This window comes from Esox lucius, chromosome 14, assembly GCF_011004845.1.
Source record: "Esox lucius isolate fEsoLuc1 chromosome 14, fEsoLuc1.pri, whole genome shotgun sequence".
Classification (NCBI taxonomy): Eukaryota; Metazoa; Chordata; class Actinopteri; order Esociformes; family Esocidae; genus Esox; species Esox lucius.
This window is the reverse complement of record NC_047582.1, coordinates 7,936,547-7,954,613: the sequence shown is the minus strand read 5'-3', so window position 1 is coordinate 7,954,613 and position 18,067 is coordinate 7,936,547. Positions and strand designations below refer to the sequence as shown.

Below are 18,067 nucleotides of genomic sequence, written 5' to 3'. Positions count from 1 at the left end.
GTAAGATGACATGCCTTGTGAGAAGAAATGGCAAATGTTTTCTCAATGTACTCACACATAATGATAGCCGACATTCGAACATACTTCTAACTTCATTTATTAGATCCCAATAGCTGAATCCACACAATTACAACATTTTAAGGTGTCTTCCCATTTCATGTCAAGAAAAATAATCTCTGAAATCTTTACATTCACCACACGTGTTCACATCCTGTTCAGATCTCAATTTACCCCTACTAATCTCTTCTGCTCTTTCTCGATCTCGATCTCCCCCTGTATTTTTTTTATCTCTCATTCTTTGGCTCATCTGTTTCTCATTTCCACAGCGTAGCTGGTTGGAATGCGGCCATGTTTTTAAAGATGAGTTATTAGGCCATTAATGCATACTTGAAGTGGGCCAAAGTGGATTAGACAGAGATACTACAGCACGGCACCTTGTTTTAGATAAGGACCAAGGCTCTTCTGGATTACTTCTTTTAGTATGGATTTATTGTTTCAGGATTCATGAAAGATTGCTCTGTTTGGATTTTTTTTAATGTTCATTATCTTTTGCGGTGATGTCAAGGGACTGATGACATTTGCTGCACGTTTTTTTAAATATAAATGTCTCATTACAGTGCCATTAGTTTAAATAAATTCAGCCTCAGTCTTTATGGAAAGTCTAACAATAATATTTTCAACTGGCTGTGTATTTTAATGCAAAAACATCATGGTTCTAGATATTTTTTTGTTTTCTCAAGGCAGGATAATAATATCATGAGTGCCAAACCATAATGACAGGTTATGGGTTATTAACTTAACTGGGGTAAAATGCGTTGGCATTTGAAGATATAATATGGCTTCCCCTGTCTCCGTCTTCCTAAATTCCTGAGATTATGAGATTTTGAATAATGTTCTCGATGACCAGCAACACATACCAAAGGCCTCTAATGATCCGATGAATTTTATCACCCAATGCTGGCCAGGAGATGGCCTAATCTTCCTTTCCAAATGGATGATGAGTCAAACCAGGCTACTTCAGTTCACAATTCACCACAATGAACAAATTGTTGAGAATAGGATACATTATTTAACAAAATATATAAAAATAAATAAACAAACATTAAATAGGATGTTTTCACATGTTTTATATGGACCCTGTCAACTCCAGATATACATCTACGGTAAGTTGTCAAACGTCCTTGGAATATGATTAGTAGGAAAACCTCAAGGAATTGGATGTCATTTTCTCTTTCACAATATTAATCAGGATTTTGTGATATTAATCATGAGTATCTGTGTGTGTGAGAAAGTGTTTTCTGGACACATTTTGATCAGTTTCTGGCTTTGTCGATGTATCTGGGCGTGCATTGTTTATGTTGAGTCATCAGGACTTGAATGCCAGTGCTCAGCAGTAGTCTTCACTGTGGGTATCTCCCCGGCAGGTGGCGCCAGTGAGGCCCTGTTTGTTGCACATTCGGGTCCTAGTACGTTTCCCTCCACTGCAGCCTGACCACGGTGTCCAACACGACCAATTCCCCTCCTGAGCAACGCCCCCCACGGCCATTTTGGAATTCTTATCTAGAGAGGACAATGTTTTCAGCTTGACAACACACCTTTTCGAGCATTACAAAAGACAGACTCTTGTGTGTTGTGTATGTTGTGTGTGTGTGTGTGTGTGTGTGTGTGTGTATGAGTGTATGCTCTCGTGGGTGTATAAATGACCCAGCTCCACTCACTCTGGTCAGTCTTGACATCCTGGCAGGCCAGACCTTCAAACTGAGGCGGACAGAGGCAGAGACACTGTCCGTCCAGCAGGGCCAGGGTGGCCCCGTTGTGGCAGGGCATGCACTTGCACACGTTGTACTCCGCCTCGTACTCCTCAGTGGCTCTCTTCAGGTTAAGCCTCCTGGTGTTGGCACCAGGCATGTCCAGCGGGATCAGACTCTGAATAGGCTCGGGCTACCAGGGGAAGAAGGGGGAGAACAGTATTTTTGTTATTTAACCGTTATTTATCCCGGAAGATCTCACTGAGATTAAACATCTCTTTCTCAGGAAAGTCCTGGCAAAGATGGGCGTCACAAACAAAAACAAATTTAAAACACACAACACAAACATAGGGAAATAAAATTACACCCACCATACCATCCAGTGCCAAAATAAAAAAGAATACAGCAACAAATAAAAAGATGCACAATTTTAAAAGCACAGACAAGCACTGAAACTATAGGCCTTCTTCCATTCTTCTCAATTTGTCTTTAAAAACACTCAGTGCTACAAGGTCCTGCATTTTTTGTTCAGACTGAAGACCATTCCAGGTTGTGTGAGCAGCAACCCTAAAAGCTCATCTCTGTGTGGACAGTGGGAACTGACAGTAGATAGAGATCCTGTGATCGTGAGCAATAGCTTTTAAAACTTTTTTTGCTGATAAGTTTGCAACGGTAGGATGGTGTCAAACCCAGAATACCTTTATAAATGAAAAAGTACCAATGACAGAGCCTAAATGTCAACAATGACGGCCAACCTACTCTACTGTATAGAACACAGTGGTGAGTGAGCTACACTCACCACTACAATTAGTAATGAACGTTAAAGCAGCATGGTAAACAGTGTTCAGAGAATGACGGACAAGAAGCGTGCATGTAGATGACATCCCCGTACTCTAACACAGGCAGAAAAGTAGCAAGTACAAGTTTCTAGTTTCAAAAGAAAAACAAGACTTATTTAGAAAATAACAACCCAACTTCAACCTCAGTTTTCTTTAACAAATTAAGTAAATTCAAAAGAAAAGAAAAAGTGTCATCAATTAAAATTCCAATATATTTGTATACAGACACAGGATCAATAATATTACCATGCAGAGTGGTAAGTAATGGAAGATCTACTGATTAAATCCTTGTTGAACAATATTGAAAGCCAGTTTGCAACTGAGAAAGGGCTTGATTTGGGAGGGTGCCAAACAATAAATCATAGTATCATCGGCATAGAAATGAAAGTTAGCTTGGGGTACATCTATGCCTATGTTATTTATGTAAATTGTGAAAAGGAGTAGTCCGAGGAACCGATCCCTGTCTTTGATAGGTTGATAAAGAGGGCTGCACAGTGGTGCCCCTTGTCTAGAGAGACAATAAAATAAGGTATTACTAACAAACCTGCTGTCATTTTGCTCAGTTCTTTCTAAAGCCAGATTGTTAAACTGATAAGATGTCATTTTCAAGTAAAAAATCTTTCAGTTGATTACTCACAAGTGATTCTAAGATGTTTGTGTTTTTGCGATTTTTGGGTTTGGAAATAGGTCTATAATTATTTAACAAGTATCTCCTCCTTTTAACAGGGGAAGCACAAAGGCAGATTTCCAAATCATTGGAATTTTGTTTGATCTTAATGAAAGATTAAAAAGATAGATAAAGTTGGTGCAATAAAATCAGCAGATAGCTTTAAAAGGAATTAATCAAAATGATCAAGACCAGCTGATTTATTGGTATCCAAAGATTTGAGGGCTTTATTTACCTTTGAGTTAGTAATCTAACCAAAAAACTGATTTTCAAGTATTGGGCAGAGATTGAAATTTTTATTTTTTTTAAAAGTAACATTTTAATGACCATCTAAAGATTTAATGGTTTTCCAAAACTTCCTTGGATCATTTAGATTGTTTGTAGTTTCATTTAACAAGTGTGATGTTTTGGCATTTTTAATAATTAATAATAAACAATTATTTAATAGTGCAATTATTCCTAAGTTGCTTATAAGACAACCAGTCTGACTCAATGTCAGAGTGCCGGGCCTTGGCCAACGCCATGTCACATTGGTGAAGAAGGCATGACAGCTCAGTGGAAAACCATGGATTGTCACGACCTTTAACCCTGTATTTTCGAAGCGGTGCATAAATAGAATAAAATGTATATAATTTTTTTGAGCACTTTCTACATCCGGAATGAGGTAAATGTTCTCCCAATCAAACTGAAGTAAATCATGCACAAAACCTTCTTCCACAAACTGTTTCATATTTTGCTTGATTATTATACGAGGCATGGTCTTCTCTAATTTAGCCTCTCTAACAATTGCAACAACAGAGTGGTCACTGATGTCATTTGCAAATACAGAAGCTGAGGAGTATTTATGTAGAATTAAATCTATTAGTGAAGATTTTTCAGGACATTTTAAGAATCACATTTTTCCACTAAGAATAACAGTGTGCTTTAAAATCATCAGATACTGGTTGTAACCAGTTCCAATTAAAATCCCCAACAAGGACAATTTCCTTATAATTGATAGAGGATATAAGACTAATTGAAGAGGGCAGAGCATCACTGGATGCTGATGGAGGCCTGTAACAAGCCACCACAGTAAGATGAAGAGATTTAGAAATCTCCAGGCCAAGAGCCAAAACTTCACATTTATATGATACCAACATTTTATGTACGGTATATTACTACATCCCCACCTCTCTTAAGTTGATCTATCATATATACATTATATCCATGGATGGATATATCCTTATTTAAAACTGATTTACTGAGCTACCACTCATAAAACAATCACATCAGCGTCAGTATTACTTGAATCGGTTCACTGAATTCAAGTGGATTCAATATGACTTTGATAACTAGGTGGTATGTTATTGGTCTGGAGTAGGGTGTCCCTTTCCTTACCTCACTTCTGAGGAGTGCGGGCGAATCGCCCACCGACCGTGCCCAGCCTACATAGGTCGCTTGGTCCATTAGGCCTTCCTTTGTTATCTGGGTTCTCATGGCAACCGCGGCCTCCAGGGTACCACCCCTGACCCCGGTGATCACTTTATCCACCAGCGCCTTACCCTCCTTCTCATCTGGGAAGACAGAGCCACAGCAGTGAAGGAGGAAGGTGTGTGTGTGTGTGTGTGTGGGTGTGTTACTGTCCACCTCAGTGTGTTGTGTTGTGTAGCACAGAAGGGACATTTGGCAGCGGATGTCAGACCTGTGTCGTTGTTGACTGTGTCTTTACAGTAGTCCGGCCTGACGTGAGCGCCTCCTCCCATCCCAGAGCTTATTTCAAAGTTGGCTGTGATTCCAAGTTTAATGCAGTTCTGGACCTTCTTCTCTGTCACCTCTGCAGAAGACAGGACATGGTTTAACATCCCACCAGGTCACTTCAAACAAGACTAAACACGCGACGTTGCAATGTGTTTCTCCTAATGTTTCAGTAAAAGGGCTCTCTTTAAAGAAGGGCCAATCCGGTGCAGATGTCGCAGGTGTTAGCGGTTCCTGTCAGCCATAAGTGTCGGTAGAGGGATAAGATACAGGAACCCTACATACTTTTGTCCCGTATGTTGTCCTGATTCAGAACGTAGATCAGGTCATACTCTCCTCCAGACTTCCCGTTCCTTGTATAGTGAGTTCCGTAGTCCTCCAGGAAGCTGCATACAGATTGATTCAGTTCAACTCAACTTAAAATATTTGTTTCATTGCTCCGACTAGAGAGGGCAAAAATGGAAGTACAACACACTGCAATTCACCTACTATATTGTTACAAAGACGCTGAGGTAACTGGTATTGAAGGGTGTTATAGGGTAATAATTACTGTACAACCTGAAGTACTGTCCTTTCTCGTATTCCAGAGGCAGAGACTTGACGTGTTCTAGGAAGTCCCCGGCCACCTGAAGGTCCCGCGAGCGCATCCTGTAGGTGCTCAGCTGCACACGGCCCTTGACACGCATGAAGCTCTTGTTCTGATTGGACGAGGATCCACGTTAATGTAACAACATACTGCGTTTTGGTTGTTACATTATTTATGAGCTTTAGAGAAAAGGTCTATAAACATTTATTGTATCTCTGCAGAGACTTCTGTCTTTAGACTTCTGTGGAAAATAACAATTTTCAAAATAAATGTTTAGGTGAGATGATTATCCTTGACGTTGAATATACTGTATCTATCTACAACTCTGTTTACAAAAAAGTTGGGACGCTGTGTAAAATGTAAATAAAAACAGAATACAATGATGTGCAAATCATTTAAATCTTATATTCAATAGATAATAGTACAAAGACAACATATCAAATGTTGAAACTGAGACATTTTATTGTTTCTTAAAAAACATATGCCCACTTTGAATTTGATGCAAGCAACATGTTTCATAAAAGTTGTGACAGTTATGTAATGTTAAAAAACTAAACCTGGTGGAATATCACACAACTAAATAGGTCAAATGGCAAAAGGTCAGTAAAATGATTGGGTATTAAAAGATAATTCCAGAGAGGATGGGTCTGTCAGGTGTGGGTTCCCCCCTCTGTGAAAGACTGCCCAGGCACATTGTGCTACAATTTAAGAATAAAGTTTCTCAACGTAACATTGCAAAGAGTTTGGGGATCTCATCATCTACGGTACATAATATCATTAAAAGATTCAGAGAATCCGGAGGAATCTCTGTATGCAAGGGACAAAGTCAAAAAACTGTATTGGATGGCTATGATCTTCGGGCCCTCAGGCGATACTGCATTAAAAATAGACCCGATTCTGTAGTGGGAATAAACCACATGGGCTCAGGAACACTTCTGAAAACCATTGTCTGTGAGCACAGTTTGTCGCTGCATCCAGATGTGCAAGTTAAAACTCTAACATGCAAAGAAGAAACCATATACAGCTCTGGAAAAAATTAAGAAACCACTGCACCTTTTCATTTCCTTCGAAAAGGATGGTTTAAAGTGATGAACAGAAGCGTTAAAATTAAGAGACCACTGCAAACTGAACGCATCTGTTCCTCCCTCAAAACTTTCCTTTTCAACTTTTTTGGAGTAGTGTGGTCTCTGAATTTTTTCCGGAGATGTATCAACAAGATCCAGAACACCTTCCGCCTTCTCTGGGCCCGAGCTCATCCAAGATGGATTGAGTGGAATACTGTCCTGTGATCTGACAAATCAACATTTGAAATTATATTTGGGGAATCATGGACACCGCGTCCTCCGGACTAAAGAGGAGAGGGAGCAGCTGGCTTGTTATCAGCACACAATTCAAAAGCCAGCATCCATGTTGGTATGGGGGTGCATTAGTGCACATGGCATGGGTGACTTGCACATCTGTGAAGGCACCATTAATGCTGAACAATTTACACAGGTTTTGGAGCAACATATGTTGCCATCCAGACTACATCTTTTTCAGGGAAGGCGTTGCTTATTTCAGCAAGACAATGCCAAACCACATTCTGCACGTATTACAATAGCATGGCTCCGTAGTAAAGGAGTCAGGGTGCTAAATTGGCCTGTCTGCAGTACAGACCTTTGAAAATATTTGAGGTAAATATGCCCCTGTCCCAACTTTTTTGAAACGTGTTGCTGGCATCAAATTCAAAATGGGCATGTATTTCTCCAAAAACAATAACATTTCTCGGTTTCAACATTTGACATGTTGTCTGTACTATTTTCAGTTAAATATAGGAATACATGATGTTCACATCATTGCATTCTGTTTATTTGCATTTACGCAGGGTCCCAACTTTTTCAGAAACGGGGTTGTAGTTCAGTATAACTTCTAACATGAATAGTTTACCTTAATTGTGGTGTACTCCGCAACATTCTTGATCATGTTAGTTCGTTTATACTCAAAGTCCAAACCCACATCCCAGGCCATAGTTGTGTTGACCTTGACTGCTGTGGCGTTGCCCGTAGACTGCACTGTGGGAGTGGCCTCTATGTTCTTCGCGGCCTTGTCCATAGACTTCTCTGTGGGAGTGAACTTTAAGTTCAGCCCGGCTCCCACAGTTAACGTTGTCTCAGTCATCAATTCCCTCAGGAGTGTGTGTGTGTCCTCGTAGATCTCCCTAGAAACGGTCTCCTCGACTAACGTCTGATCAAGACATACAGAATATTCAATAAACATTGAAAGCATCAAATTCCACAATTATATAATCTGGATGAGAGGATAGTAGTCAACCACTCGGTACCAAGACCACAAGACCACAATTCTACGTTGAAGTAATTCAGCTGACTTTCTATTCGAGAATGTACTGTAGTAATCACAAATTTTGTCATACTGCCCCCAGCAAAACTCAAGTTCAGGCATCACTTTAAAGTAATACATGGGTTGATAGAGACCTGAAAAGCATTTTGTTAGTCACATTTTTCCTCAACAGGTAAGCTACACATTCATATATTTATGCTTTCTATACATTTTTGTGGCCTAGGACACCAACCTGGTCTCATTGGAATACGTAAACTATTTTACGAAAATCTTTGACAGCTGAATTTGTAAGGTTTATTACATTAGGTGAAGTAACATGGGAATAATAACCATTGGAATACAAAAATTATTTTAGGAAAATCATTGACAGCTGATTTCATAAGATATGTCACATTAGGTGAATTAACGTTAAAGTAATAATCCAGAAATAGCAGACTGTGTTTCAAATCGTATCCTTTAGCTCTGAAGACAGGTGCACTACCCACTGCTCCAAATAGGGCATCCTGCTAGGGGTGGCGAGTAGTAATTTTACCAAGGTGGCTACAATATGTTACACATGTTTTTTTTTAACCATAATCCAAACCATAACCCTAACCATAACCCTAACCATAACCCTAACCATAACCCCATTGCTGTGATACCTAATGTTAACTGTAACGTAAAAATGCATATGGTAGTGACATTGGTAAGCTCATTACTCATTCTTCAATTTCCATTATTCCTGAATGGAGCAACAGGTAGGATGCCTATCTGCAGACCTGGATTTTGCCGGTTCAAGACACGGCTTGGATGTTTTGTGTGAATTCGTAGCGTTTGTAACATATGGTAAGTTTGTCTAGTGTTAGTAACTAGACACATTTTAATAGCATTTGTAATACATTTTGCCAATTTGTAATGTATTACACGTTTTGGCAGCACACTGTAATGTAACTTAATGTAACATAACATAATATACATATTCAGATGCCATAGATTTACATTTTACATATTCCAATGCAATGAGACCAGGTTGCGGACACATACACAAATTATAATTTTTTTGCTTGGTTATAGCAACCACAGGCAGGATAGGTTATGAAAATGGGAGTTCCAAACCAAACTTATAACGAATGCCAACTAGCTAGCCATTATCTACTAACCTCTTAATGCTAAACCAAGGAAGCGATCTGTCTGTAACGCGTCACTAACTTAGGATACTTACTGTATACAAATGTATTTGTTTGGTTAGTAATAACAAAATCTGTTACAAAAACATCCTAACCAAACGCAGTTACCTAGTTGTTAACTAGTTAACTGCAAAGGTTATCTAGTGTGGTAGAATACCTAATACCCCTTATAGATGCTAGAACATTTCTCCTTTACATAAAGGCACGTTTAAGGCTGGACTCACCTCATAATTGAGCACACCCACGTTCCAAGGTAGCCTGTTGTACTGGTTGCTGACAGAGCTCTTTACCTTCGTGCACAGCCCATTGAAGTAGTCATTGTTGAAGGGGTTCATTCGGGGTTCCATGCCCAAGATGTTCACTCTGTCACAACATAAAGACAATTACTTAGAATTAGAATAATATCTTGCAACACCAATATTATTTTTGTAAGTTCATGTCTAGACCTGACTCTCTGCTAGAGAGTATTTTGCAGCAGTTTTATTTTAAAATGTATATTTTTCATATAATATGTGCATGGAGTTGAGTTCACTTTCCCATTGATTCCAGACTGGCACAATCATGTGCTGCTGAACGTTTGGGGAAATCAATGCTTTCTGAACACTGTGGTGAGTGAGAGGCGCTGACCCATATCCTGCAGTCCTTCCCTGTTCGTTGGTTTCGTACTGCTGTGTTCCGCAGGGTCTGCGGACGGGCTCACAGTCCTCGTCGGACGCATCCTCACAATCCAGGTCACCGTTACAGGACAGTCTCGCCTTAATACACGCCCCTTCACAAAGACACAGAGGAGCCTTTCATCCACTTCATTTGATTTCATAAACACACTACAGTTGTGTCCAGTTTACTGGCTGATGGTGAACATTATTCCACCCCCACTCAGTAAATTGCCTAAAGAAGTTAGCCATTTGGTAAATATATGTCAAAATGTTTGAAATTGGCCACTTAAATATATTTATAAAAAATGTATTTAATACATTATTAAAATGCATGTCTAAATCCACTGTAGTATTGGCCAGGTTGTGTCTTGAACCTGCGACCCTATGTTCCACAGACAGGAGTATTAACCACCACTCAAACAGGATTATTGCTCTTGAGGGGGCAAGTAGTGATCTTACCAAGTTTGCTATAATATGTTAAAATTAATTTGTGACTAAGATTAAATGTATTTTGGTAATGTATATCTATAAAATGTGTTTCATCGCCTAAATGTGATATAATCAATATGTCGGTAATTACATTTCATCATTTTACTTTCACAGTATCTGAACATTTTTGACAGTGAAATACATTTGGACAAAACTGAAATGTATTTATACATTTTCAAATACATTTCAGAATAAAAGCTGAAATATATTTTGATAGCTGAAATGTATTATGAATAAAGTGAAATGTATGTATACATTTTTAAATACATTTCAGAGTAAAAGGTGAAATACATTTTGAATTAAGTTAAATGTATTCGACATATATTCATCATTTATTCTACATAAATTTTGCATTGCAAAAATATATTTATTGTCCATACGGGCATGCGTATGCACTCATATTTATGGACAATTTTTACGGTACCTGATTCACAGGTGAACTCGTTGTTGGAGCACTCCTTAGGGGGGTCCGGTTCACATACAGCCTGCGTGACACACGCCTGTGACTCTCCGACTGGCTGTCCCTGACAGGATTTCCCACCGAACTGGCCGTATATCTCTACGGTTCGAGAACGGTGCTACCGACACAGTTTAAGCCATTAATCAATTGAGGTTGCAAAATGGATATGTGTCAATTGTAATGAATCCCTTTAAGATTCACCTGTGTCTTCGTGCACGGATTGCAGGCGGTCCACTCAGACCAGCGACTCCAGGCACAGTCAACTGGGTTGGGGAGCGCTGTCTTGACCTCCCGAGTTTCCCGCCTGCTTCTGCGGGCGACACAACGGTCAGAGTTTTCTCCAACACTAAACCAGGCTTTTTAAACTGTTTTTCATTGAATGTTAAATAAAGCATACGTACGTCCTGTTCTCCTCCCCGGACAGAGATAGGGCCTGGGATAGGGTATAGAACCCCAGGAGAAGAGCAGCAGTTACCTCAGTCCTCATGGTGACAGAACATGGGAACAAAGTGGGTCTGTCCTGCTTTATATGAACAAACGTCCTGTTAATGATTGTAGAACACGTGGGGTTAAAAGAAAATCATTTGGATCTTCATTGATAAAAAAAATCTATGCAAACTATAGTTTGGCCAGTGGGCTCAAGGTGAATAGTGTCAGGGCTATCCCTTATTTCACAACGTAGGACTGTTTTTGTGAAATTCTGGAAAGGTTAGTCTTCGAATGGAATACTTTGTAGTGTATCTGTCATTTATAAATTACAATTATCTATGTCTAATGTGTGCAAAGTTATTGTTGCAAGAGATTCACATGAAATGGTCAGCTGGTTCCCTAACCACTTCAGAAAAGCAAATATTTAAAGTTGTTCCTTTGTACTCTGTGGTGATGCAGTGCTGTTATTGACATGATAAAAGTCCAAGCAAATTAGCAAAAGAAATTCTTTATCTGTTTTAGTTCAGTATTCCTTTTTTACACACACATAGGCCACTCTTTCAATAAATACTCATGTTCCTATATCACCCAACATTAGTCGACATATGCAGTCAGTCTGTCTATTGGTGTGCATGTCTCCTCATACTCACTCACAGTACTATCTCCCCAACCTAAACCACACTGGACTGGCTAATACTGTACTATTCCAGTTTCACACACGGTTAGGTATTATTGTTTAAATTCAATCTTGTAAACGTTAGAGGCAGTATTCTATAGTGCCTCTTTCAGGCGCAACCATGTAAAAAGTCTATAGTAAAAGATGAGAGTCAAGCGATCGAAGAAGAGCAGTAGCTTACCATGTTGAAATAACCAAGGAGAATTTGTTAGACTTTCAGAGGTTTTACAGTAAATGGTGCAGAATGTCAACACAAGAACTCCCTGTTCTAATTCATAAGGTCATATAGGTGCTGTCTGTGCCAGGGCCACTGAACTCATTGAGAGGGTCTTTAGTCATGGGGCATCACTATGAGGCCTCACCGAGCAAGGCAAATCAGCACAATCTTGTCAAACTTTTAGATTTTTGTTTCAGATTCTCCTTGAGCAAACCAAAATGTTTTAGCCCAGATACTATTGTTCTGAGAACATAGTGTAAATGATGGTCCTTAATGTCACATAACATGAATAATAGTATTAGTGTTGAAAGGAACAGTACGTAGAATGCACTGGTGAATTGCGAAAACAACAGTTCACAGACAAACCATCTCTTCCCTATCCAGCAAGGTAAACTATGTTTTAAAATTGACATTCAATGGGTATTTGAATTCTCTATACGTGGAAAGTGACAAGAGAAACAAAATGTATTTACCAAATGTCATTATCAAACTGACTTGGAAACAAAGCATTGTCAATGTGGTATAAAAAAAACAATTCTCAGACCCAGTGACTAGACTTCTGCCAGAGGACTTGAGTAATGGGGACTTGACTCGAACTTATAACTTGTATGTTTTTTTACCCCTCCAAAATACTGAAATAAACACAACAACTTAGGGTACAATACCTTGCACCTGTCCTCCAGCAATGGTGAAAGAAACCAGAGAACACGAATACCAGTACATATCCAGAGAACCGCAGAACCACATTGAGCCAGTAGAGGTCCCTCTTAACCCATGAAAAACAAAGAAATCTAATAATTGTGAAGAAAATCAACTAATAGGGAAATGTATAACCTTGTTACTTTACTACAATAAACATATTCTCAACCAGAAATTCCATGAAGTCATCAGCACTCACCAAGTTTATGTTAATAGTATAATATATATTAAACATTGTTATTAGGTCAACAATGTATATTCATTAAGTATACAAAGGTTTAATGAAATGTATCCATTGGATTAACTCTTCTTAGTCGTACTTCCTGGGAAAAAACTGTCTATGGCTTGACATCGGCGGCGCCCGTCGAACTGTCCAGAGTCCTGTCAGGATTCCATGGGCAGCCTGCCCTCTCTGTGGGGCTTGGTCAGACTCTGCATCAGCATCGGCCAAGTCTCCTTGACAACCACCCTGAAAACACCTCAGCAGCTGTCTGAAACTAAGTGCACCTGCTTCAAATCAGAGCTTGATAAAAACTGCCTAGCCAAGCAGCTCTGGGAAGAAACGGAAGAGAAAAGAAAGAAGAGCGTGACGCCACAGCAAACTGTCTTTAATGCTATCCTGTCCTTCCATGGTCGACAATTATTTCAGTTCAGTTGGAATTTGCAAGCAGCCCTTAAGCTTGACATCTTGGTCTTCACTTCACTCATTGAAAAACAAACTGACTATCTGTTCAAATGTCCCCTATGTTTATTGTCATTTAATGTTTGTCTATCACTTGTATGTAGTTATTATTTGTTTTGAATTTTGTACAGTATTTATGTTCTCTGAAATAAGAAGTGGTTCTTAATTATCATGGATAATAACGCAAATAAAATACAAAATGCATATAAACATGAAATGTACTGCCGGATAAGCCAAGTGAGTGTTGTGGGCTAGAACTTGTGCAGCAACTTTTCCAGCCCATTATCAGTGCCCACTGTCCAGAAGTTTTATTAGGCTAAAGTTAGGTTGTTTATATCACTTTAACCTATGTGGTTACTTTACACTGTATTCTCCATGTTGAAGCTAGGTCAACAACCACAGCAACAGCAGTTATATTATATACACTGCCATTCAATAGATTTGGGATCACATAATATCCCGGAGTTGTCTCTTCACTGTTGACGTTGAGGCTGGTGTTTTGTGGGTACTATTTAACGAAGCTGCCCGTTCAGGACCTTTGAGGCTTCTATTTCTCAAACTAGACACTAATGTATTTGTCCTCTTACTCAGTTGGGCACCGGCGCCTCCCACTTCTCTTTCTATTCTGGTTTGGAGCCAGTTTGCGCTGTTCTGTGGAGTGAGTGGTACACAACATTGTACAAGATCTTCAGTTTCTTGGCAATTTCTCGCATGGACTAGCCTTCATTTCTCAGAACAAGGATAGACTGACGAGTTTCAGAAGAAACTTCTTTGTTTCTGGCCATTATGAGCAAGTAATCAAACCCACAATTGCTGATGCTTCAGATACTGCACTAGTCTAAAGAAGGCTGGTTTTATTGTTTCTTTAATCAGCACAACAGTTTTCATCTGTGCTAACATAATTGCAAAAGGGTTTTCTAATAATCAGTTAGCCTTTTAAAATTACTTTGATTAGCAAACACAATGTGCCATTGGAACACAGGACTGATGGTTGCTGATAATGGGCCTCTGTACGCCTATGCAGATATTCCATTGAAAATCAGCCATTTCCTATTACAGTAGCCATTTACAACATTAACAATGTCTACACAGTATTTCTGATCAAAAAATCCATGTATCACTGTCACTCCAAAAGAGAGCCATGTGTTGTTCTATGATGTTTGTTGTTTCAATTAACATCCAGAAGGGGGCACCGCTACACCAATCTGAAGACAGGAAATGACTTTCTGTTGTGAGCCCATTACCTGTTACAGTAATTTCTAAAACAACCTGTTACAACACTACACATTTTCCACTCTTTTTGTGTCTTACTTAAAATGATTTGCATTCACCCTAAACTTGAAAGCTGCACTCTTAAAAACCTATAAGATTTATGGGGAAACATCACAGCAGACCTTTTGTACATTTCAAAATATTCAAATGTTCTAAGAAATGATTTAGCAGTCATGTGATTAGTGAAATTAGAAGACAACAAAAGCTTTGGGGCAAGACCAAGAGAACTGCTCAGACAGACAGCATGAGGGTTAGTGGACGCAAGCTCTTTTACACTCAAGAGCTTTGTTTTAATCTGGTTTAAACAATTTAATGTTAAAGAAATGCCTGTCACATATATTGTGAGTATTTCCTTGTGTTTATGTAACCGTCTGGCGTATGTACTGTGTTACTTTATGTTTAATATGTCTGCAGCCTAGTGTGAGTGTAACATAGAATTCTCAACTTAATCTCTTCAGCTCTTAGAAAAATATATTTAAAAAATGAAAACTCCCAGACCAAGCTTCCAGCAGTTTATGCTGAGTTAGCAGCGACTATTTAACCAAAACACGAGTCAACCTTCTTATTAACCCCCCAAGCCTGGGGCTGTTTTCCCCTCGTCCCTTTTTCCTGGGCCATGACAAATGATTGGCTGAGAGAGGTAGTCCAGGGGCAATCCGGCCAGGTCATGTGTGTTGGTAGGTGTGTGTGTGTGTGGGTGGATGTGCACACCCTGCATGTGGGTTTGTGTGTAAGTGCCACGCATATTTGTGCATGTACATGTTTTACTCCATAGATGGGGACTAAAATGTCCCCAAACAATCTTTGAACCAGGGAAATAAAAAAATGGGGTAAATGGTGAAAAAGAAAATCGTTGGCTCATGCATGTGTGTGCGTTTGCATTATTACACGTGTGTCAAGTCCTGCCTGGGAGGCACAAATATGTGCTGAAGTCACTGGTTTTTACTGGGCTCTACCGCTGGTTTCCTCCCAGCCTGCTCAGGAAGCCAGAGGGGAGGCAAGGTGCTGCCTCGTCAATGTTTCCCCTCACTAGAAAGACTTCCTGTTTTTTTTAGCGGGGAAAGTTGGGGTCACTTTATTTTTTGGGAGCAACGGCAAAAATGAAAGAAATCTATACTCAAACTCCCAATTGAGGCAAATATTAAAGAGCAATAACTGAATCGAAAAAACAACTTATCTGCTTTGAAATGGCGTGTAGCATTCATGAGTGAAACATATATTGGAGTGTCAGAAATTATTACTACAACAACTGACTACTACAATGTGTAAATGGATTTCTTGTTTGTTATAAAGTCACTTTTATCCATTATTTAGTTTTGGACAAGAAATGTCACAGATAAAGTAATATGTCACAGATAGTCTAGCATCATGGCCTCAATTCCCTAATCCTCTCATGTTTTTTGTCTCCTCGTCTCCTTCTCAAAACCCATTGGATGCAAAGGTCAGAGGGTTTGGACCTCTGTCTTTCTCATCCAATGAGTTTTGAGAAGGAAACAAGGAGAGAAACATTTTAATCAAGAAGGAGTTTGAGATCTTTTCCCTATCTAACACATTAGACAATCAAATCAGCCCCCCTCAGAAGACACATCCAGTCTGGGTTCATGGAAGCTGCAAGCTTGAAAGTAAAAATGGATTCAGTTTGCCAGTGCAGAAATGGTTTGACAATAAAAAGTATTAACAGTATTTCATAGTTCCAGTGTCTTCAAAAAATAATTGAAATATACACATTGACAAAAATAATGTTACCTTGATGTTTAACATTATTTTTGTCTTCTGTAAGGTATTTAAGTCAAAACCATGAATCCCAGTCAGGTGAAGGACCTATCCAAAATTAAACAGTCAGGGAGAAATGCATAAACCTATACTCTGGCTAAGAAAATTGAACGAAACCTCAACCAAATGAAGAAGACTCCCAAAATGATGGGGTGGGTGAGAAGTGAATTGTCTCCTCTTGGTCTAGGGTGCGGTTGGATTTGTTCTCTTGGGTCCAGAGTGTGTTCTTGGGGGTTACATTGTGGCCCGGCTGAAGCTGCGACCAGAGGCGACACTTCACATTTTTCCTCCCAGGGACTCAAGCCTTCTCGTGGTACAGTAGAGACAACCCTTGCTCAACTGTGGAAATAGCTTTTGACTACTTCCCAGTTACATTTGGTTAAATGGAACCGTTGCATCAGAAACAGCTTTTCATCAGCAGATTGAATCATGGCTTATCCATTCAAATGTGTAAGCCCAGTTCTGATCGCTACAGTATCAGTACAGGTTTAGTTGTTCCTGAAATAGAGTCCTAATCCCTAAGGAATCATTTTGATCGGGGCTAGTTATTAGACTGCCATTTGGGACAGATAGGTGTCAGCTCCCTTAACCACATTCCCAAATATGGATGGTGGAATGGGGATTCCACTCTGTATCTCAGCAAATCTGTTCTGCAGTTTTAATCTTGGTCGCCCCATTTATGATGACCTCAGGGATTCAATAAGGAAGTTGGTACACTTCTTTTGGTTCATGTGTCCCAACAGGCGAGACATCTGGTTATTGGGTGGGTCACTGTTAAAGGGAAAGGAAGTGATTCATATTCAAGAGAAATGTGAAACCAGAACTTTTTCGAAAGCAGGACATTCAGAAGCAAGTTTTTTTGTCTCCGCTGATGGGCAAAATGTGTTTAAACGAGTAGTCCAATTCCAATTTAACTTCCTGCTCACTAATTGGTATTTTGACCTGTCGGATCAGCTTTGAAAAAGATCTCATGTGGTCGGTCAAAAGGGCAAAAACCGGGGAAAAGGCTGAGGACTAGGTTGGCTTGTCTAATTGCAGCCATTGTGCCTGTCCTGTACATACATGCCCATATCTGCTTTATGAAAATTATTTATCTATTGCTAGGGAGAAAACGCTCCAATCAACCACAGTTCTCCGAAACCTGTATAATATGTGTATGATCAGCAGAAATGGGCTGATCCATGCCACTGGGCCCGACTTGGTACTTCCCAAATGGCACCCTATTTACTTTATAGTACTTTATAGTACATATGACCAGAAATCTTTTGAGCTGGGTCGATTTGACTAGTCAAAAGTGATTCCCTACTCCCAGGGTGTATGGTGCCATTTGGGGATGAAGTCTCTGGCTAAGCATTCCAGAGGTCACGGGAATGGGGGGAGGAAAAGAGGTTCTTCCTTGTCTTGTCAATAGCCTGGTTGGCTCCTAAATAACACCCTCTGTCAGCAAAACTACACAGGAAACCTAGCCAGGAAGGAAGGCCTTTCCCTATCCTCTACCCTGCTCTGTTCAGCTCTGTCCCTCTGGGGTAGCCTGGAAGCGACACATACAGGGGATGCATGGACAGAGAGACAGAAATCTTCACAAATAGACAGACAAACCTGCATTTGAGGTTTTCCTTTTCCGTGAGAGGGGCCCA

The 18,067-nt window shown here is 39.7% G+C and overlaps 1 protein-coding gene across 1 annotated transcript; it reads right to left on the bottom strand.

Moving 5' to 3' along the window:
• Positions 1-1,107: 1,107 nt before the first annotated feature.
• Positions 1,108-11,193, bottom strand: c9 (complement component 9). Its single transcript, XM_010903085.3, has 12 exons — positions 11,084-11,193; positions 10,884-10,992; positions 10,647-10,800; positions 9,705-9,846; positions 9,302-9,440; positions 7,501-7,797; positions 5,547-5,686; positions 5,274-5,374; positions 4,936-5,067; positions 4,632-4,807; positions 1,719-1,941; positions 1,108-1,560 (listed from the first exon to the last, which is right to left on the bottom strand). The coding sequence occupies exons 1-12, from the start codon at positions 11,167-11,169 to the stop codon at positions 1,388-1,390; spliced, it is 1,872 nt and encodes a 623-aa protein (XP_010901387.3). The 5' UTR covers positions 11,170-11,193; the 3' UTR covers positions 1,108-1,387.
• Positions 11,194-18,067: the final 6,874 nt, after the last annotated feature.